Here is a 23363-nt window from a genome sequence, read left to right as displayed (position 1 = left end):
TTTGGGTAATGCCATAGATTTCAAACACAACCCTATATTACTGCTTACTATAACCAGATTTTTTGGTAAAGATGTATTTATTTATTTTGGAGAGACAGAGAGAAAGAGAAGGAATGGAGAAGAATCTCAAGCAGGCTCCCCACTGAGCGGAAGCCCAACATGGTCCTGGATCTCACCACCCTGAGATCATGACCTGAGCCGAAACCAAGAGTCAGACGCTTCACCAACTGAGCCACTCAGGCGTCCCTCACCAGATTTTTTTTTTTTAAGCAGATTTCTGAGACCCATCCCTAGAAAATATTTAAATAAGTCTCAAGTGAGGCTCGGGAATTTTCATTAAGCAATTAGGTGAATAAGGAAGTCAAAGTATTCTCTTCTCTCCTTTAGCCATTTATGTAATGTAAGTTCAAATTTTATGTTCAAGTTACAAAAACAAATTGTGGTGAGAATTTAGGAGTAAAGCAAAATACTCGGTTTTACTTCCAAATTGTAAGAAATTATAAATAGAATAAACCGTCTCATACTGACAAACAGAACCCTCCATGTTCATAGAGAAACCGTTATCTAAGGGACTCTCAGTCCTTAAAATATCCTCAGAGAAGGTAACGAACGTGGTAAAGGTGGGCACAGAGAGCATAATACTCCTGATTTTGCTCAATTTAAACACAATGAATTTCTTGTAAAAATGAACATCGATATGTAAAAAAAGAAGATTCCAAGACTTGTCACTTTCAGTGACCACCCAGAATAAACTTTAGGTTTCTAACATTTAGGTTTTGGCACCAGCTTCTCATGCTACTTACACAATTGGACTTCGGAATCAATATAGACTAAGAAGTTGTACTTTGGGGTGCCTGGGTGGCTCGTCGGTTCGGTTAAGCATCTGCCTTTGGCTCAGGTCAAGATCACAGGGTCCTGGGATTGAGCCCCACATTGAGCTCCCTGCCTAGCGGCAGCCTGCTTCTCCCTCCCCTCCCTTGTGCTTTCTCTCACTATCTCTGTTGCTCTCTCTGTCTCTCTCTCTCAAATAAATAAAATCTTAAAAAAAAAAAAAGAGGTTGTACTTTGTACCTAGACCAGAAAAAATTTTAGAGTATGACACATATGCTTCTTAGAAAGCAAGATTTAATGCAATATTTTTTAAAAATTAAGAGGGGCTATACTAACTAAATGGTAGGTGATGTTTAAATAAGGGGCTTCTTTATATTCCTTAACTTCAGAAAATCTGATTCTATACAGAATACATGTCCCAAAAGATCAAAGAGCTTGTTTACTTAAATGCAGAACATATAAACAAATTTGTGATTCCTAGGCAAAGCTTAGATTTAACAAGAAGAGCAAGCTACTTTTTATGGCCCATGATATCTATTTATTTCCAGAATACGCCTGTCAGAGCAAATGCAATTCCTACTAAGTTTTTTTCCCCCTGCTCTCAATAAATGCATGGATCTTTCCTACCCACGTTCATGATAATGTATAAAACAATTTGATCAATGCCTCCTTTGCATTAACTCTTGATTATGTCACACTTTTAAAATTCCTTTGAAAAAAGAAATAGGTTGGACCTTTCAGATGATAGCAAGTCCCTTAAAAACAAAAGGAAAAAAGTGAACAGACACGAAGTTTTCTAAGGCAGAAAAGTACACCCCATTTACCTTTCCAGAACCACATTAATTCACAAAAACAAGGTTTCAGTCAAAATATTTATTCTTTTCCTTAACTGGGTTAAATGGTAATACAAATATTATAAGGTTGCCTTAAGTTTCTCCTGTGCTATACTTTAAATGTCCCAAACTTTACAGTAAAACCACACGTGACCTACTTTCTTTCATAATTCATCATACAGAGCCTCCACTTTCATTGTATGTGCTTTGAAGTGACTTCTCTCCACGACCATTACTAATACAGATTTGAAAAGACTAGCTCCAGTTGGAGAGAACCGCAACACGAATACCAGCCAGGCTCTCAGGTACAAAAATGAACAACCAGGAGGAAGAGGAAAAACAAAACTGGAGAGAGTGAAGGAATGTTCGTTTAGATTGTTTCCAACTGGCAGCAGCCAGAGCCAGAACGCCAGCGCGGTGTGCGTGCTTGGTCCTTAGCAAGGACACGCCACCCTGCGAGGGCTGGTGAAGTGATAATACGTAAGGATAACAACTGGACATGAAGTAGCAAAGTTGGAAGTAGGAAAAAGAAAGAAAAACTGCAAAACAGGAACTGCAAGCCTTCTGTGACTAACAGAGTCTGCAGCCTCCCTGGAGCGTGAGAACGGAATGTGGACACAGGACGGGGACCGCGGCATTGCTCCAAGACCGCAGGTCAGGTTTCCCACCGCCCCGGCGTGGCGGCTACAAGGCACATCTTGGAAGTTGGGGGGGGGGGAGGGGCGTCATTTAAAAAGATGTTACTTGGGATGTAAACATTACCCTGAACTCAGGGCGACCGCCACAGAAGCCCCGAGTCGGCGCAGGCTCCCAGGGGTACCATCACTGTCGTCCGAACGGGGAGAAAGATTCATCCCACCTGAAGAAAACCCAGAGCGTTCATTTCAAGTGCAGCCCCGGGAAGATTCGCAGAACCGCACACCCGCCACCTCATCCGTTCTCAGGACTCGCTCCAGCCCAGGCGGGCTGCGTTCTTGCGCGCGGGACAGAAACAGAAGCCGTGTCAGCAACACGGGGACTTGCTCTCTGCGGTCAAGGTCTCCTGATCCAGTTTAATTTTGTCCACGTCGTTTTCTTCGTTGGGAAAGCTTTGGTGGTTGGCAAGAATATTCTCCACGAGGAACCGGGCTGCTTCGTCGATGTTTATGTTATCCTGTAATGCAGAAATGATGAGCGGGATGAATCCCAAGGATTAATGCTTAGAAGAAAGCACGAAGAGTGTTAATGGGCCGAGCACAGTTTGTCAGAGGGGGTGTCTACCATCTTCTCCCTCGCTACAGGGTATACACCCTTGGAATTCAATGCCATTGAGTCATGTGGCTACAGAACTCTCTTCTTTTCACAAAGGATTCCCCTTCCTGATGTTCCTGTTTCAAACTTTTTGCCCCTGAGGTTCAATGAACTATCTCAATGGCTGAAAAGGAATCGTCATCCCACGCTGGGTTGCCACTCACATAAATGAAAGCACTAAGATGAAAAAGTTCCTGCCCTTGAACATTTGAGTCAAGTATTCAGGATACATTATGAAGAAGAACATCAAGAGGCTCACACATTAAAATACGATAAATGCACCATGTCGTTTCCCCGTCTCCGAGCACAGATTATTACTCGTAGTTGTCACGTGTAAATTCACCTGAAACAATGTTGTAAGTGTGATGGCCATTAAAAATACCCTAAGGAATCACTAGCTATCACAACATTTGTGTGACTGATGAGTTGTCATTAAATACACGAGTAACACAGCTAAATCTGGGCTTTGTAAAAAATATTTAACTTTTCATTTCTAAATAATTTCAGATTGACAAAAACATTGCAAAAATAGCAAAAATTCCTACATACCTTTCACTCATATTCCTAAAATATTAACATCTTGGATATCCAGATTTCCAGGTACAATCAGGAAATTCAATAATAGTGTCAGCATTAATTATGAACCTTATTCAAATGTCACCATTGTCTCAGTATCCTTTTGTGACCTAGGTGACTGCTGTATTTCGTGCACATGTCTTCTTGGTCTCCTTTAACCTGGGACAGTTCTTCAGTCACCTTGCCTTTCATAACCTTGACACTCTTGGAGCATACTAGCCAGAGGATATCCCTCAGTTTGGGCTTGTTTCACGTTTGCATATCATTAAACTCAAGTGATGCACTTTTGACAGGAATACGTGATGTGTCCCTCTCAGTGTCTGAGACACACACTTGCTTAAAGTCATGTCTGCCAGGCTTGTCCACTGAATAGTTACTATTTCTCCTTTGCACTTAGTAAGCTCAAATATGGAAATATCCTATTTTTCATCATAGTTTTCCCCATTAACTTTAACATCAATTAATTCTTCCCGAAAACAGTTATTACCATGGTGATTAAAGGTGACTGCCTATTTCCATCATTCCTTCCACATTAATTACTTGGACTTCTGTTAGGAAGAGTTTTCTCATCTCCCCTACTTGTTCATTGGTTTATTCATATCATGGATTATTATTTTATTCTATGGATTAGATCCATTGCAATAGTTATTTACTTTGTTGCTCAAATTGTCTTAGTTATTTGGAGCTCCTATAAGTAGGTTCTTGTTTCTTTTTGACAGGTTTCCATCATTTTGTGTTTCCTTGGTTTCTGGCACCACAAAATATCTCTGTTGCATCTTTACTTTCCTTGTCCCACCAATCCTGGAATGAATCAATCATTTCTCCACGAAACCCTTGTTCTTTTTATAGGAGAACAGTATTTAAAAACCAAATTCTGGAGGCGCCTAGGAGGCTCAATCAGTTAAGCATCTGACTCTTTTTTTTTTTTTAAGATTTATTTATTTATTTATTTGCCAGAGAGAGACAGCCAGCGAGAGAGGGAACACAGGCGAGGGGAGCGGGAGAGGAAGAAGCAGGCTCCCAGCAGAGGAGGATCACGCCCTGAGACAAAGGCAGACGCTTAACGACTGTGCCACCCAGGCGCCCCAAGCATCTGACTCTTGATTTCAACTCAAGGTCATGATCCCAGAGTAGTGAGATCGAGCCCCACATCAGGCTCTATGCTCAGTGGGGAGTCTGCTTGAAATTCTCTCCCTCTCCCTCTGCTCCTTGCCCAGCTCCCACTATCTCTCTCTAAAATACATAAATAAAATCTTTTAAAAAATAATAAAAAATAAAAAACAAATTCTGGGCCTAGGAAACTCATTGGATCGGTGGTGTCATTGCTCCTAAGCCCTCTGAGCAGACAAAGCTGTGCATCCAGGCACACAGATATCAATTTCTACGTTTATCTGTTTATACATATGTGTATATATAGACACACATATAAACACAAACATACATATTTCTACATACATATACATTAAGTTTATATTGATCTCTCCAATTTCAATTTAAGAACATGAGGTTCATTCTAGCAGTCTCCCTTACCTGCTACACTTTCTCGGACAGTGAGAAACCGGCAAGACTTGGGCTATTCATTCAGGTATCTTTTCCAGGATCAAGCTTTTTTATCTTTTTTTTTTTACCTCCACTCCCAAGATAAGTATTAACTTTAATTAAAGTATTGATCTTTGAATGTCCAAATGCCATTTAGCCCTCACCATTCCCATTATCTCAAAGAATTATAATACTCTCTAACCACACTTAGTAGCAATTGATTAGGAACAGAAATTCCCATATTGTAATTAGTCACACATTTTCGTATTGGAAATTCATTGTTTGCCGTAAAGGTGACAAGATGAAATTCATGAATTCAAAACTGTCCTTTGGCTGTGTTCCTGTTAAAATTCAGATCACTAGAATTCAAGCAGAAATCAGCTATACAGTCAGCTGCCGGCCGGCTCAGAAATATAGGCATTAGTGACACTCGGGCAGTACTTTCAGCCTGGACTAAAATTATGGTTTCAACTTTGTTTGTCATTATAGAATTTCTCCAACATTTCATCATTCTGACCTAAGTCCAATTGTTATTTGACCTCTCATGTGAAATTTCCAAACACATAAACAAACTGCCTCCCCACCAATATTTTGTGCTTGTGATTTTCACCTTTGCTTTCTTGTATATCTCGGCTGGCAAGATTTTTAACAACCAACTTGAGTGTTTTTGTTTTTCTTCATAAAACACTGTATCCCATAATAGATGAAAGAAAAAATTCTCACTCCGCTATTCATGAAGCACGTCACAAGTGCTGCTACTTGCCTCTTGCTCAAATTCTTTCATACACAGTTAATCTGAAACTCTTGAAACATCAATCTCAATACATCTCTCGGACATTTTCAGTGTCCTTTTTGTTAGTGCTGCACATACCTGCACGTTCACCAGTGTCATCTATGTCCCTGTATTTCGTGAAGCCTTCAGTAAAACCCAAAACTCCTTGTGCTGCATAAGACACTGTGTCCCCCATAAACTCCAATTGTAGAAGTGCTTCATTTAAAGGCTCAAACTCAGAGAATGTCATTGTTCTTTGTTCTAAATAATAGCTAATTTTTATTTTGATGGAAAACCTGTCCTTCTAGTCACCTCCATATTAGCCAATTTTGAAAGCATTCCTGCTGCCCGCCCAAAGAAGCTATAACATATCCATGCCATACTTTGACTTTGCTTTTTTCTGGGCTCCCAAAAACCACTCACATAAACCCGTCTAAATACTTTACAGCTACAGCTCAGATTTACGAGTCCTGAGCAGAGCAGATACAAACACGAAGCGGACCTCACCTTTGCAGAGGTTTCAAACCATCCAGTGAAGCCATGTTCTTTGCAGAATTGGTCCATCTGGGGAGGATTCTGGCCACCATCCTTTTTTTGGTCACATTTATTAGCTAAGAGGACAGCAGGAATAGGGCTGCCATTTGCAAGACGGACTTTACCATCCAGATCACTTTTCCATTTTAGGACGGCCTCAAAGGTGGAACCTCTCGATATATCGAAGACTATAAAAGCACCAACGGCTTCTTTGTAGTATACTCGGGTCATGTTGCCAAACCGCTCCTGCCCTAAAAATCAATATAATAAGAGATCAAGAGCTCATAATTCAGACAGAGTCTATATTTAGTTATAACCCCTTTGACCCTAGGAATAGTGCTATAGACACACGTCTCACATTCCATAGCAAAGAAACTGGTGGGATGAAGGATGGGCAGAACCATGTGGCTGGTCATGGGGTCTGAGTACACAATTAACTAGTTCTATGTTCTGCGCGTGTCCAACATGTGCTCCTTAAGCATCCAGATGCCAGTGCTTAAAGCTACAGAGCCATTGCTCCCCCCACCCCCCACTCCCTCTGGTCTAAGAGAAGAGGTACTAAAGGAAAACAGAAAGCTGGTAGTGGAGGGGAGAAGAGACAAGAATAGAAGAAACGAAGCTTGCAGGAAGAAGATAAGTACGGTGGGTAAAATGCAGTCCAAAAGACTAGGACTGGCTAGGAGATAAAGGAGCTCATCTTTCCTCCCCATCTCTAGCGTGCACCCACTTTTACTTCGGCATGCAAGATTGCTCTCCTCAAGAAGGCAGACACATGCAAACCCACGAGCGAAAAGCGGCACATGAGGCTGTGTGGTTAAAAGAAGGATCAGCCGTAGAGTTCCCCAAATATCATACTTTTAAAATAATTTAATATGTTAAATACTTTGGGAAAATTCTACTGCTTCACATACTACATGGGACTTTGCAAAGCATCCCCTTTCTGTCTGGTATCACTCTTTGACATAGGAGGGACGCTAATCTTCAGCTGCCAGATGAAAAACCATGCTGAGAGCTGCTTGGCCAGGATGTCAGCGGCACTGATGATGTAAGATCAGACTAGAACCCGGGTCATCTGGCTCCCACGTGCCCATGTGAATACAATGCCGGCCATTCTGAACTATCCTGCAGTCGCCTTGACTTCTAAGATGTTACCTTCAGTCTGCCAAGTTACCAACTAGAGTGCTCAGGAAAAATGGCAATCAGTGCAAATCTAAGATGGGTAACTGACCAATGATAAAAACAAAACTGATAGGACACTCTCCCGTTAAAACACATGATGAAAAACACATTTTATCTACATTTTATTGATAGTAACAAATGCAAAGCTACCCACAAAAAATATTCCTTCTTCTCCAAATTCTACTACAGCATCACACAATTTTAGGTATCGCTTAGTGAAATAATGCGAGAAGAACACAATAGGCAAGCTTAAATGGATACACTAAAGTTCGATTGGTTTGTGACAACTTCTCACACAGGCTTATCTGAAGCCGTACTATCATAGTCCAGATGTCTGAACTTTATTGTAACAAACGGTCACATATGAAAGAAACCCCACTATCATGTTCATATTTTATTGGCAATGTAAATTTGACCAGCCAATTATATAGCTTATTTGATCACAATGCTGACATTTATAAGAAGTTAACGTTGTACCATTTTCCATAAACATACATTTAATAATCACACACAGCAAATTCAGAGGATATACCAACTAGTCAAAGTCAATATCACTATTCTGCAAAAAGACTACGTCAATTGCATTAAAGTGGTCCTGACTTCAATTTTAACAGAGAGCACTTACTACTGACTTATATTTTTATAAATTTTAATTATTAAATATAAAATGACTATGTCAACAAGGGAAATTAGCCACATTAAGAAAGTCCAGATTATAAGATTATTTCATAGTTATAAGAAAGTACTCTTTTGGACTCTCCCTTCAATTTAGAGAAGAGGGTAGGGTGCCAAACTAGTAAAAGTATAGAAATCCAGAAGTTCTGAAGAACAATTAAGCATTAGTGACTGTTGTTTGTTTACTGAATCATCTATAAATCCCTAAAAATACTTCTTTCAACCAATTATACTAAATCATATTCAAATTTGTCCTCCCATAAACCTCCTGGCAAAACAAAAGAAAATCAGAAACATGTATGACAAGGAATTTTTGAGGTGGACTCTGTGGCTTAGAAACCTCAAGTTATTTTCCCTAGGTTCCGAGGTTAGGATTCAAAACTCTCTGATAATCTCTGAGTGTGCTTTCTAACAACCACACCATATGCAACTCAAACTAGTGTCAATTACACTGATAAGCAAATAAAAAGGAAAGGTACAGCCCAGGAGAAAAAAGATGCAAATCCTTTATCCAGTAAAGGACTTATACCCAGAACATATAAAGAACTCTCAAAACTCCACAGTAAGAAGATAAAAAATCTCATTAATAAAGTAAGTAAAAGACTGGAACAGACACTTTGTCAAAGAATGTATATGTGACAAATAAGCAGAGCAAAAGATGCCCAACATCATTAATTATTGCAGAAATGCAAATTTACATCACAACGAGCTGCCCCTTCATGCCCGCGAGAATGGCTAAAATAAAAAGTCTGGAGGCACTTGGGTGGCTCAGTCAGTTAAGTGTCTGCCTTCGGCTCGGGGCATGATTCCAGGGTCCTGGGATTGAGCCCTGTGTCGGGCTCCATGCTCAGCAGGAAGCCTGCTTCTCCCTCTCCCACTCTCCCTGCTTGTGTTGCCTCTCTCGCTGTGTGTCTCCTCTGTCAAATAAATAAATAAAATCTTTAGGGGTGCCTGGATGGCTCAGTCATTAAGCGTCTGTCTTTGGCTCAGGGCATGATCCCAGGGTCCTGGGATCGAGCCCCATATTGGGCTCCCTGCTCTGCTGGGAGCCTGCTTCTTCCTCTCCCACTCCCCCTGCTTGTGTTCCCTCTCTCACTGGCTGTCTCTCTCTCTCTCTCTGTCAAATAAATAAATAAAACCTTTATAAATAAGTAAATAAATAAATAAAATCTTTTAAAAAATAATAAAATAAAATAAAATAAAATAAAACAAAATAAAATTAGTCTGATTATACCCAGTACTTGTGAAGATGTGGATCAATCAGCTCTCATACGCTGCCGGTAAGAATAAGAATTTAAAATAGCACATCCACTTTGGTAAACAACTTGATAGTTTCTTAAAAATTTAAACATATATCTACCGTACAACCAACACATTCTACTCCTGGGTATCTGCCCGAACAAAATGAAAGCACATGTCTACACAAAATCAAGTTCGTGAATGCTTATAGACGTTTTATTTTTATAGCCAAGATAGTAATGAATAAAGTGTGGTATATCCATACAATGGAATATAACAATAGAAAGGAAAGAAACAAACTATAGATACAACTAACGAAAGGATGAACCTCAAAATAATGATGATGAGTAAAAGAAGCCAGACCAGAAAGGACAGGTAATAGTCTATGAATACATTTATATCAGATCCTTAAAAATATAAACCATAGTGCCTTAGTAAGAGGAAGCAAGGACTGTCTTGGCAAGGCAGAGAGAGGAGTTACAAAGGGGTAAGAGGAAGTACTTTTGGAGTGATGGAAATCATTGCAATCTTGATTGTACTGATGTTCCACTAGTGTACACATATGGCAAAACAACAAAACGCACAGTTTGTTGTATGTCAATTATATAACAATAAAGCGATAAAAAATAATGCCCCCCTCGGAGGCTCACTGGGAAGGTTTAATGTAAAATGCCTGCCTGAGAGTCTTTTAGGGGAGAGTATGACAAACTGTAATTCCTGGTCAAATTCGGCTAGAGTTTTATCGGAATCCTGTCCCCTTCATCTGTTTATGGGTTTCTACATGTTTTCATTCTACCATGGTAGAGTTGAGTAGTTGCAACAAGGAGTGAATGGCCCCCCAAACCTAAAGTATTTGCTACTTCTGTTCTAGGGGGTGAGGGATGGTCTATACCTTGAACTGGAAGTGCCATATAAAAATTCATGAAGGCGTGTACTGAAGGTCTGTGCATGTAAATTATACTTTAAGTTCAAAAAGTAAAATGTCAGGCCCATAGTAAGCACTGTGCAAATGTTAGCTAGTATTATTATTAAGTGCTCAATAAATGAATTACATGATGAAAGCCAGAGCATCCTCTTTAAAATGGTGCAATTAAACACGGCAAAGCCTTAAACTAGTTATACGCTGTAAACTGTCGTGGTGAAAACAGTTTGCAGAGGAAAATGAACTCGAGGAAAGTACAAATACTAGAGAACCAAAATACTGAGCACTAAAGGTCAAGCCACCCCAGGCAAGCAGCTTTCTCTGCCTAAGGAAGTGAAGTGTCTTTAGAGATCTTTAGGGATCTTCTAAGCCCTCCCAGCTCTCCCTTCTGATGTTCTAGGTTTCTTTGTGATAACCTTCACGTTAGAATGATTTTCTAAAGATTCTGCAATCACTGAATCCAGACAGCAATGGGGATCAAATGTAAATAATCCAGCATCAAAAGACCAAGCCATGCATTTAGGAAAATAGCTTACTTTCCAAAAGAATAGTAAAGTATACTTCCTATTTTACTGAGTTCATCATCTCCTTTTTAAAAAAATTCTGAAGTAATCCATTACCACTTCAGAGATATTCTTGAACTGGCCAAAACAAGTAAAAAACACACATTTCTAAAATACATTAAGTTTAACTACAGAATAAAGATACAATGAATTCATTTAAAATAATAATCTTAACATAAAATTAAGAGCTCTTCTCCAAAAAAACCTAACAAGGTAAAACCTAGATTTAACTATGGTGGTTTCAAAGGTTGAGATGCTAAGCTCTTCCCGTTGTTAAACTGGAAAATAAAGAGTACTACTAGACTACTAGAGTAAGAGCTGCATCCCATAACTCTGTTATTATTTCTCTCTGGGTAATTTTATCTATTCCCTTATTTATTGCCCAAAAGAAAGAACTACAGTGGAAAACAAAACTACTGTTCACGAATATTCCATTTTCCTCTACTTCTAGATGGATGAAGGATCACATTCTTCTGCCCCCACTAAATTAGGAGTGTCTACGAACTAGTCTTGGCCCACGAAATGTAAACAGAAGTGTCACTTCTAAGCAGAATCACTCGGGTGACAGTGTCCTTGTCCTCCTGCAGCAGGCTTGAACCCTAATTTTGAGATGACAGTATCAAGAGATGGTAGAGCCTCTGTTAGCCCGAGTCTTCTGGTAGCTCCAATGCAAAACTGCCCTCACATCCCTCCCTCCACCCCAACCTCTGTCCTCACTATGGACATGTAGAAAGAGTGAGGAACAATTATTTTAAACCACTGACATACTAATGTTGTTGGAACCCCAACAGAACCTACTGTACCCTGACTGATGCAACACCCAAATATCTTGTTTACCTTGTATTTAGATTTGATCTCCACAAAAAAACATGAGGTTCCTTCCATGTACCTGGTACTATGCTGGACACTGGTGATCACCAAGGAGCAATGAATATGATTTCCTCTCCTAAGGAGCTCACAGTCTATTTGAGGAAACAGACACACTGATAACACGGTGTGGTAGGTGTAATCAGAGATATGAAGAGTATATTATGGTAGCATACAAAGGGATGTTATTCATTGAAGTATGTAAGCTAATCTTATTAGTTGTTTCTTATCAAGAAATGCCATTCAGATGCTTACTTGGACTCAACAGCATCACATATTTAACTTCTAGATACAACTTCCAACAGTGCTGAGTCTTCCCCATGAGAATGATGCATTCTGGGGCACCTGGGTGGCTCAGTCGGTTAAGCACCTGCCTTTGGCTCAGGTCATGATTTCAGGGTCCTGGGATAGAGACCCACATCAGGCTCCCCACTGAGTGGGGAGTCTGCTTCTCCCTCTCCCTCTGCTCCTCTCCCATGCTCATGCACATGCATGTTCTCTATTTCTCTCTAAAATAAATGAAAAATCTTTAAAAAAGAGAGAGCGAGAGAGAGAATGATGCATTCTACTACTTCCCTTTCGCAAGGCTTTGGTAGTTAGCCCTAAGTTTAAAAAAGGGCTAAGGACCAAACTAATGGAAATGACTTTCACATTTACATTAGAATTGCACAGGAATTCTGTAGAATCCTAGAATTTTTTTTTTCTTAATTTTAGACAAAAAATATAAAGAATACTCTCTGGAAGTAGCCAATCAACCATTCTAAGTTCAGTCCAAGAAAACTTTATTATTCTTGGAGTCTACTTTACACAGATACGTAAATAAAATGCAGGGAATTCCTGCCATGCTGAATGCTCCTGGGTTGTGTCCCAGGACAGGAGAGGACAGGGTAGAGAACTCCGCAGGTATGAAATACAAAGACAGATGCATGAGTTTTGTTCCACGGAGTGTATGCGTGTATGTGTGTGCAGAGTTAAAGCTTATGGCAGTATAAAAATTCAGCAGGACCTGGGAGATTTTCCTCTAAGTAGAAAGTAGCTCAAACAGGGTGGGGAGATTCTAAGCAACATCACCTTCTTTAACCAGTGCTGTAGCCATTTCTTACTGGAGGAGGAGGGACCACTTTCATGCCTTCCTGACCAACCTTAGATGGACAACACGCAACTGGAAGATGACACCCGTATCATCTAGTCCAACCTCTCTTATTTCATAGATGAGAAAATAAAATCCCAGGGAGAGCAAATTACTCCAATTCCCAAGTTATTTGTTATCTAATATGCTGTCCAATCTGTTAGCCAAAGACTTTCAGGAGTACATGTTGCTCCATATGTCCCATGGTTCCAAAGAGACCCAAGGCAGTGCCATGGGCCTAAGACGACTCTCCTCAAGGAGAGCACAGCCCTATTGCACAAGGTAAACCCTTTCTCTCAGTCTCCTAGGGCTTTACCATAGCAGCTATGGGAAATGCCCCAGTGCTGAGTGCTTTAGTTACCCCAGTACTAGGGGCAGCCTTTTTTATCCATACTGCTGTGGGCCGACTGCCAAAATATTCCAAATGACTTTAAAATGTTTCATCTTTTAAAAAGGTCTGTTATTTCCTTTTCTAGAAGAGGGAACCCTGATTATAACTAGACACCATGAATATGAGAATGATGAAAAAGCACAGTGCTTGTTCTCTAGGCTCAAAGATATTTAAAGATGCATAACTTATATACCCAAGTGGATGAAGCTTAAGGTACGTAAAAAAAAGATTTTAAAAAATTAAAATGCTTATGTAATATTTGGGAGTATCCAACACTAATGACTTGAAAAGGAGCTGAGGTGACATATTTCCAAAAATACATAATTGAATTAAGGAAAAGAAAACCACAAAATAATTTGCTTTCTTTCTTTATGTGTAAATTTTCAAAAGGAAAGTATTTCCTCTCAGTGTTTGAAAAGGATAGGACTACATTCTGAATGGTTATCGGAAACAGGCCAGAGATGCTTTCTTTTGTGATATTAATCACTCCCTTTGTTTAGTTTTTTAATGTTCATCTCAATATTTTATGTTCATGACCTCATTTGATAAATAACCTAAATATTTCCTTGCATTATTTGAAACTCAATATATAAATTTCACCATGAAACACAAATCAAAGTAATGAGACAACTGGTGTTTAGTATTCCAAGTAGAATGTTTACCCCTCTCCCACCCACTGAGATCACTGAGCTATATCTTCTTACTCAAGGCGATCCAGTGCTTGTAAACTCCTTTAAAAAAATTCTTAAATCTCATTGTGCATTTTAGAGATGAAGCACTTCTAACAAACTTGTGTTAGAAGGTGAACGGATCAAGATCCAGTCAAATTTCATTTAAATCCAGTCATCAGGGGCGCCTGGGTGGCTCAGTCGGTTAAGCATCTGCCTTTGGCTCAGGTCATGATCCCAGGGTCTTGGGTTTGAGCCCCACATCAGCTCCCTGCTCAGTGGGGAGTCTCTTCTCCTTCTCCCTCTGTGCCCTCTCTCTCTGAAATAAATAAAACCTTTAAAAATAAGTAAAAATAAATCCAGTCATCAGTTCTAAAAGGATAATTATCCATTAAAATTTTTTATACCATGATATAGGCAACAATGTGATGTCATAATGGGTCTTGGGTTTATCAAACAAAAGAGTAACAAACTGAATACAGAAACAAAATAGGAAAACACCTAAATTAAAAGGAAAATAAACTGCTTTCAAGATGGCAGCGGTGGTAACACTGAGCAGACCTTCCCTGATCAACTCAGACTCCGGATTTCTCTTTTTGCTACCTTAAGATGACTGTGCTTTTGTGGTAGTCAGTCACTGGTAAGGTCTTATTCTGTGGGACTATAAAAAGAATGGCTGACTTTAATCAATCTGAAACAAGGAATAAAATCAAAATATCTTTTTGATTTGTGTTCAAAGTTATAGTAGTTTTAAAAGTTAAGGTAATAGCTTTTTCCTTTCTTACCTAGATATTCAACAAGAGCAAGAAATGTGCCATCTCTGTCCTGTAAATGCTCTAGTGTCCATACAGTACCCTCAGAGGGAGGCTCTTGAGAGAGGAACAGGGACAAGAAGGAGGTGATGTGAAATCGGGAACTCCGGGGTCATGGAAGGTGAGCGTAAGGGAGCGCGGGGAGCAGGCAGGTTTTCCCGGTTAAGTGGAGAACTCCTCGAGAGCGGTGAGAGGATCAATCCATCCCCAGGGAGCAGCAAAGCTAATGAAGAACAACTTCTCCTAGACTTTACTAGAAATCAGATTGCGTGTGGTGCTTGGTACGTTGCAAATTTCCAGGCCCTACCTCTAGGAATTCTAATTTGGTAAGTATGGAGGATTTCTAGTTGCCTATTACATTACGCCTTCACAGAATTTTATTTGGGAAAGCAATGCGTCCAATTAAAAAAAAAAAAAAAAGGCCCTAGATTTCCTAGCGGCCCCTCGCAGCAAGGCATGCACATCTGCTTGGACCACAAAGACGAAGGCTATGACCAAGGCATAGCTGGGCGGTGCCATGTCCACTTCGGTCCATGAAGACTATAGGGTTCTGCTCAGCAGCTGTGGACTGCCCAACCACAGGCCTACCAGGTGACAGAACTAACCTCTTTGTTAAAGTCACAACGCATAGGGATGTTTGTCCGAGGGAGCCAAATCGCTTGACACAGTTGATGCTAAAGAATCTGCATTTATGGGGCAATTGAGTGGCTCAGTCGGTTAAGCGTCTGCCTTCGGCTCAGGTCATGACCCCAGGGCTCTGGGATCGAGCGCCACGTGGGGCTCCCTGCTTGGCAGAGAGCCTGCTTCTCCCTCTCCCTCCGCTGCTCCCCCTGCTTGTGCTCTCTCTCACTCTCTGTCAAATAAATAAATAAAATCTTTTAAAAAATTAAAATAAATTTTAAAAAAATAAAGTAGCCTTCCCTGGTTACTCTTTATTAAAAAAGAAGAAGAAGAAGAAGAAGAAGAAGAAGAAGAAGAAGAAGAAGAAGAAGAAGAAGAAGAAGAATCTGCATTTTAAGCATCTCAGGTGAGTCTGATGGAGGAATCTCCATATAATCACACTAAAACCCAATATATTTAGCTTAATTTCAAGAAGTAATCAGAAATCACTACAAAAGATGCTTAAGGAGGATATCTGGACAGAAGTGAGTGGAAAGTATGGGGAAGAAGAGAGTGTAAGGCCATCTGTCAGTTCAACATCCTTAAACTAGGCCCCTGCTGTCCATTTATTTTTATGTGGCTACTCTTTCTCAAAAGGAGAGTGAAGAAATTACATGTGTCTAGCCTCCTTGGTTGCAAAAAGCACTTTTGAAAATATAATTGAGTAGAATTCTAGAGCACTTTTATCTTCATCTTTTACCTCACCCTGCAGAATTCCACCACTCCTGTCCATTTACATGTCTGCACTGTTCTTCCCCTCCAGGAGATCTCTGCAACCACAACACAACCTAAACATGTCGACTTAGCCCACTCTCTACTACTAAAGTGTGATTAAGTGTGAAATCATCACTCGTTTAAGAATGCTATCCTCGGGCTACAAATCTAAGGCCTTCAAAGTTTTCTTCTTTGGAAGAGCACTTTCCTTCATCTCTCAATCTTTTCTAACAAATGTCTAGAAATATGTATCAATCATGTTTTTTATTTTCTATATTTTATAATACTTTGACATCTTGGCGCCTTGTGGACCAGTAGAGGGACTGCCCCTTCGTCCAGGGCTACCTAGTTCTTAAGAGACTGCAAACAACTTGCTGAAAGCACATCTTTCATATGCAAACCAACCAATCCAGGGTCTTCATCACCCATCTGCCTCCCTTTTCAGGCTCCTGCAGTCTAGGACACTATCCTCCTGCCCTAAATCGCCCATGGCCAGGTACTAAACAACCAGAGACCGCTGCTATAGCCCAACGCCCACTCAAATATTACAAACTAACCAATCCTAAACTTGCTCAGCTTGCCTATGCTGCCTTGTCCATTCCTTCCTGCAAAACTACAATAAAGTCTCTAGCCTATGCTCTTCCCGCCTCTTGACCAGCCCTGGTGCTTCCCCATGTGGTCCTGCATAGAGCAGCATGGTCCCTTCTTTTGGGAACTATGAATAGCAAACCATCTTTTCAATGGCGACAATCTTCTGGAGTGTTGGTCCCACCACACCCGATAAAAACAAAATCCTGGGTATGTTTTTTAAAATAGAATAAGAACCACTGAAATTTCCGTATCAGAAGCTTAAGAAAATCAGAAGGTCAAGAAAACATACACATAATGGATAAAATGTCTCCTAAAATATATTTGAAAGTAACACTGCCTCTCTAGAATAATGCATGGCTTCCAGGTTTAATCAGTGAGATCATAGAGTAGACCATGCAAACATCTACAATTATTACCGTGCTTTTCCAGACTGCGCTCTACAAGTATATATCAATGAAATGGCTTTGATATCTTCACGAAGTCCACAGTGTGGAAACAGTCCTTCAAAATGCCCCCCCAAAATGATGGAGCTGATCAAAAAGTATCTACATTGGAAGTTCTGTGTTAATTAAGAAGAGTGTAACTGGAAATTCTGGATTGATAAAATAAACAGATGGCAATTATTACAATGGGTAAAAAATAGGAGTCATGTGAGCTACTCTAAGGATGACCAGAACATTTGCAAATTTAGACAAGAGTCTGTTAGACTGTTTGACAACAATCTTTAAATTGTTTTGACATGAGTGATCCAAAAATCCGCTCCACTATTAAAAGCTTGTTTTCATATTTCAGAGTCATGAGACGTGTCTCTGTACAGTACCATTGATTATGTTTTCTTGGTCAAGTTACTACACTTCTCTGTATTTAGACTATGAGATCTCTAAAAGCCTACACTTCAATTCAAACAATAGAATGATTAGGAAAACATCTGGGGAAAGAGGTCAAGTTTTAGTGGTTTTTATCAACGTCCCCCTCTCTCTACTGCTAACCTTTCAGCCTATATGGGGAAACTGAGGCAACTGACAGTGGTAACATTAATTTAAAAAAAAAAAAGGAAAGGAAAGGCAACAAGCACATCATTGTCAGGAGAATTTCCACATGCACTAACAGAAATATGCTGTTACGCTGCCCATCTTGCCTGGGCAACTGTGGGTGCAAAGTCCAGCCTGAGGCACCCAGAGATGTGTCCCGACTCACAAACTAAGGAAGATTTAAAGATGTAAAATGGGACGGTAGACTTCACTTGTAATTCAGCACAGCAGCTGAGTCTGTATAAGGCTGGGGACGGCAAGATTGTACAAAAGTCAGATGTAATGAAGATTTTAAAAATCCCTTTAAATGAGTTATTAATTGGAAAGTCATCGTAATAGTCGATGTTTAAGACAGAGACTACAAACAACCACAGATTAACTCCTCAGAGCTGCTTCTTCCTATTTAGAAGAAACCTGAATATTAATAATTTTTGACCAATAAGATACTTTGAAGGTCAAGAAAGCACCCGAGATAATATTCCAGAGTCTTGTTCATGGGGGTTATAGGAGAGTTATGAAAGCAGGCAAGAAGAGGCCACAAGGTGTAGCGACTGTCAATGTGGAAGATGGATCAAGGGAAGTAGGATCCATGTTCTAATTTAGGATGGGAATCAAAAAAAAATAAAAAGTGAATCTAAGTATGGTTTGTATAATTTATAACGTCTTCCAACCATGCATTTTATGCTCTAGGTAAATAATATTTACAGGAACTTCTGACTAGAATGTTCCTGATTTGTTCTTAGGCCCAAAGGAGTGTTATCCATTCAGATTTTTATACAGAAATAGTGATTCTAGGGGTGCCTGGGTGGCTCAGTCATTAAGCGTCTGCCTTTGGCTCAGGGCATAATCCCAGGGTCCTGGGATCGAGCCCCGCATCAGGCTCCCCACTCCACTGGGAGCCTGCTTCTTCCTCTCCCACTCCCCCTGCTTGTGTTCCCTCTCTCACTGGCTGTCTCTCTCTCTCTCTGTCAAATAAATAAATAAAATCTTAAAAAAAAGAAAGAAAAAGAAAAGAAATAGTGATTCTAAAAAGTGAAAGGTGGCAGAAGAGACCAGCCCCTCAGAAAATGTCACTTTGGCATAAAGATTATTTTGAACTAAAGGCACTTGAAAAAGAGCAGGTGCGAGAAGGGTACTCTTATCTCCCCTTTTTCTCCCTGAAAGCAGATGAGAATACCCCATGTGAGAGATGTCCTCTCTTTTCTAGGAGGAAAGAAACATTCTTATCACCAGGGATGGGAGTCAAAGTGGAGAGAGAAGTCTCTACAAACAGACCTTATAAAATAACTCTTATTTTCCTTTAGCCTCCCCATATTAGTTATTTTTCTACAATTCCCACTCTTTGTTCAACCTGGTATAGAACACTTAGGTCTTGCCACTTCTTTGGGTGTTCATTTTCTTATGAGGGCTCCCGTGTCAGGTAAAACTTATGTGAAATAAATTTCTGCTGTTCATCTGTCTGGCATCGATTTAAATTTCAGGCCTTGCTGAAATCTCTAAAAAGGGAGGGAGAAAATTTTCCTCCCCGACAAAAGCAAATCACTTTAGCAAATACAGGAAGACTACATTGTATTAGATCTAAATGGACAAACCAGTGTCTTTCTCTTAAAGATTTAGTCTAGACCAGCCATTCAACCTACCTAGAAAATTCTATACATATAGAATATATATATTCTATAAGTAGTAAGCCAAATACTACTTCATCTATAATACATACGAAAGAGTGGATCAGATTCCGCTCTGGGATTATCCTAGTTTGCAGTGATATGGCAAAATGCACCAAAAAGGTTGAAATCACCAGTAAATTACGGGGCCCATCAGGAACATGGTGAAGAAAATTGAAATAAGCCAGGATGCCAAGTACACTTGCTCCTTCTGTGGCAAAATCAGGATGAGAAGATGAGCTGCAGCATCTGGCACTGGGGTTCCTGCATGAAAACAGTAGCGAGTGGCGCCTCGACCTCTGACCCCGTAAAGTCGGCCACCAGACGATGGCAGGAATTGGGAGACCAGTAGAAGCTCCACTATTTAAAACATTACCGGCCTATAATAAGTGGGTTAATTTATGTAACAACAACAAAAGGAAGCTCAGACACATCTCTTGCTATGTCTTAATTTAGTAGTATTTATTAAACTTCTTAAAATTTTATTGACTTCAATAACTTAGGATAGTGTGTTAAGAGCAATCTCAAAACAGGTGTGAAATAAGAGACAGTTGCCTAACACAAAAATTGTATTGAACTGCATCTGGGTCTTAAAGCTACTTTCATTTCACGCAATAAGAAAGCATTTCGGGGGCACCTGGGTGGCACAGCGGTTAAGCGTCTGCCTTCGGCTCAGGGCGTGATCCCGGCGTTATGGGATCGAGCCCCACACAGGCTCCTCCGCTATGAGCCTGCTTCTTCCTCTCCCACTCCCCCTGCTTGTGTTCCCTCTCTCGCTGGCTGTCTCTATGTCTGTCGAATAAATAAATAAAATCTTTAAAAAAAAAAAAGAAAGAAAGCATTTCGACGGCCTGTACCCGAGAGTCACTATGGTTCCTGATTTGAAGAGTTTAGCTGAAACTGCCTGGCCACATTTATGGGAAATCTCTGGACAACTCCCACCTGTTATACTTGCCGAAGTTTCCAAGAATAGAGACTCAATGTAATTCCTTTACCAACTTCTTCATCTCTAAAGCCACGACAAAAAACTAGTAATAGCCCCACACCTTAAGTTAGTCATATGAACTGGCCAACTCTACCTACTGTTTTGCAATCAAGGAATATTTCTATCCTTCGAGAATTCAATATGATTCAATGTTGTTACTACAGAAGGCAAATATGTTTAGCCCTGGGGAATTTTCTGGAGTGGCCTCCAATTTGCCTTCATTACATCATTACGACTTAATTCAAATGGTATGAGCTAGGATTCACTAACGGGTCAAATATCCAAAGCAAACATACTTAATGATGTAGCTCCCTAAACCTCAAGTGAAAGCCAAAGTATTTTTGTGGCCGCTTCCTTATATATTAAGAGCCCATCTCTGAAAATCTTATTTATAAAGTGAGCCTAGTAAATTCTAATTACCTCATTAGTTTACCTCAAATCTTATTAACATCTGGTGTGTACTTGCTGAATGGTGTCTAACATCCAGGAATCCCTTTTGGAGATCTTAAAATCCTGCTTTCCTTCCTGGCAAAGCTCAACCTTTGGATTTAGGCAAAAGTGCAAGTACATTCCATCTAGGCCAATAGGTACCAGAGTCTGAAAAGACTATGTCCCCTTCCTGGCTGCATAGGTCTGTGCAAGGTGGACAAAAAAAGGGAAGAGGTGATACCCAGGGAGAAAATTACTCATGATTTTGCTTTCCCAAGTCTCCAAATATAAACATTTTTATGTGAAGCTTAAAAACACAAAGGTGCCAATAAAATCTTTTACTTACCTGCAGTGAGGCCCAATGATAATTTAATAGCTAAATCTGATAATATTTTACAAGAAAAATAAGGCAAAGTCAACAACCCTCCTGGGTGGGAGTTTAAAATCATCTTCATGGAAATCTCCAGCTACACTGAAGATTCCTGGAGAATGCCTATCACATGGTAAGGCAACCTTTAGAATTAACGACCTTGTCAAGAAGCAATACTAGTATTCATAAGTGTTCTGTGAAACAACAGGAAGTATTTTGAAAGAGGCCTCTGGCTTCAAAAGATGACTTTTCAAACGAACTTTTGGTTTTCTGTAACCAAAAGGAAAAAAAAAAAAAAAAAGCTGAGCCCAGGGCTGATCATCCCCCTTTCTCTGAGGAACTGACGTGCATCAATTTATTCTCATATCTGAGGCAGAGAAGTCTGTTCTTAAATAACTGCGCATATAGACTATAATACTTCAATGCTTTCTCATATGGAAAAAGCTGTTGATGAAAAGAGCACTACCTAGCAGACAGACCTGTGCCCCCCCCCACCAGCTAGGGAACTGCACCTTCTACGGTCGATGCATCTGGAGGATGAAGGATGGTCTCTCCAGCTCTGAACATTCTCCCATAAAAATCCTCTATTGCAGACTGAGCGTCTTGCCAACAATGACTGAACAGGGTAACTTTTGGTATCACTTCCATATTTAAGCTTTCCAAAGTTAACATCTTTTTAAATGCCCAGCCCCCACCCACCCCACCAGACAGAGCTCAAGTTTTCATAACGCAAGGAGAACAGGTACCCTCTAAAAGAGGGGTATTAGGCTCCCAAATGGCAAATGAAACCAAATGCCAGGGAAACAGTATATTGGGGTGTAGGGTGGGGAGGGGCCAGGAATGGTTTAGGGAGGGAGGAAGGATTCAAGAGCAACCTTCCCCAGTTTTCTCCAGTAGAGGACGGGCATGGGAGGGGGGGGGGCTTGACCTAGGAGAAGAGCACCCTATCTTAAGAATGGAGTTTTACTCACAAAGAAGGGTCTCAGATCCAAGGCACCTGATGAAAAACATTCTGAAAAGGAACCTGGTTGCTAGTGTTGGTGGTATCACTAACTAGGAGACTCACTTTGGGTAAATCATTCAACTTCAGCGCTCATCTGTGAAAAGTTAAAGCTGGTTGAGAGGGGCCAGGGCCTCCCCCTAACTCTTCCTGATGTACTACAAGCTTGCCAACGTTCAGAGTTCAACTTCTGGAAAAGCCCCCATGGCTGTTTCACCTCTGGTCAGGTGAGAGAGAACTGGAGTGGAGGCCTCCTCTCCACCTCTTAAGAATGAGATGCTTTCCCCAGACTTCGTAGAGGCATCTAACCAGGGTTATTTAGGTACGCATTTACCTATCTTGTCCAGCTTTTAAATCCTTCAACTACTACTACTGCCCGTTGCATTGTCCCGATCCCACTGGAGTCCACCCAGCCCCTTTCCTCGTCCCTGGCGGCGGGCGAGTGTAGGCTGAGGACAGAGAAACAGGACAGGACACTGAGGGGAGCCCAGTGGCCGCCGACTCCCGACGGAGGCCACTGCCCGCCGCTTACCCGCTATGTCCCAGAGCTGCAGGCGCACCAGCGTCCGGTTGTCCCAGTTGAGGACCTTGAGGGCGAAGTCCACCCCGATGGTGGCCCTGTAGTGCTGGGAGAAGAGCTGGTGGACGTAGCGCTTGATGATGCTGGTCTTGCCCACGCCGAGCTCACCGATGACCAGCACCTTGAAGAGGTGCTCGCGGGTCTCGGGAGCCGCGGCCCCCGCCGCCCCCTGGCCCGGGTCCCCGGATCCCCCGCCCGCCATGAGCGCCCCCGGCCCCGCTCGAGCCGGCCGGCCGCCCCCCGCGAGCTCGGGCTCCGCGCCGGGACCCCCGCCCTGTCGCGCGGTCCTCGCGCGCCCGCCGAACCCCCGCCGGCCGTCGCAACGTCCCCGAGGCCGGCCGCCCTGCGCCCGCGCCACCGCCTGACGGGTCACAGGACCCGGAACCGGCCGCCGCGGCCGCCGCGCGGGGCGGGGAGAGGGCCGGGGGCTGGCCTGCGGGGGAGGACCCGACGACAGGCCGCTTCCCGCCGCCGCCTGCGCTCCGGGAGGGCCGGCCGGAGTGCCGCACTTCCTCCGCC

At 41.4% G+C, this 23363-nt stretch overlaps 1 protein-coding gene across 1 annotated transcript; it reads right to left on the bottom strand.

Annotated features, from left to right (window-relative positions):
* Positions 1–1689: 1689 nt before the first annotated feature.
* RAB32 (RAB32, member RAS oncogene family) lies at positions 1690–23064 on the bottom strand. The gene is made up of 3 exons (XM_045805293.2): positions 22797–23064; positions 6349–6626; positions 1690–2817 (listed from the first exon to the last, which is right to left on the bottom strand). The coding sequence occupies exons 1-3, from the start codon at positions 23044–23046 to the stop codon at positions 2668–2670; spliced, it is 678 nt and encodes a 225-aa protein (XP_045661249.1). The 5' UTR covers positions 23047–23064; the 3' UTR covers positions 1690–2667.
* Between the last annotated feature and the right edge of the window lie 299 nt (positions 23065–23363).

This window comes from Ursus americanus, chromosome 11, assembly GCF_024610735.1.
Source record: "Ursus americanus isolate L20-20 chromosome 11, mUrsAme1.1.p, whole genome shotgun sequence".
Lineage (NCBI taxonomy): Eukaryota > Metazoa > Chordata > Mammalia > Carnivora > Ursidae > Ursus > Ursus americanus.
The sequence above is the reverse complement of the archived record's forward strand: the minus strand, read 5'-3'. Positions and strand labels throughout refer to the sequence as shown.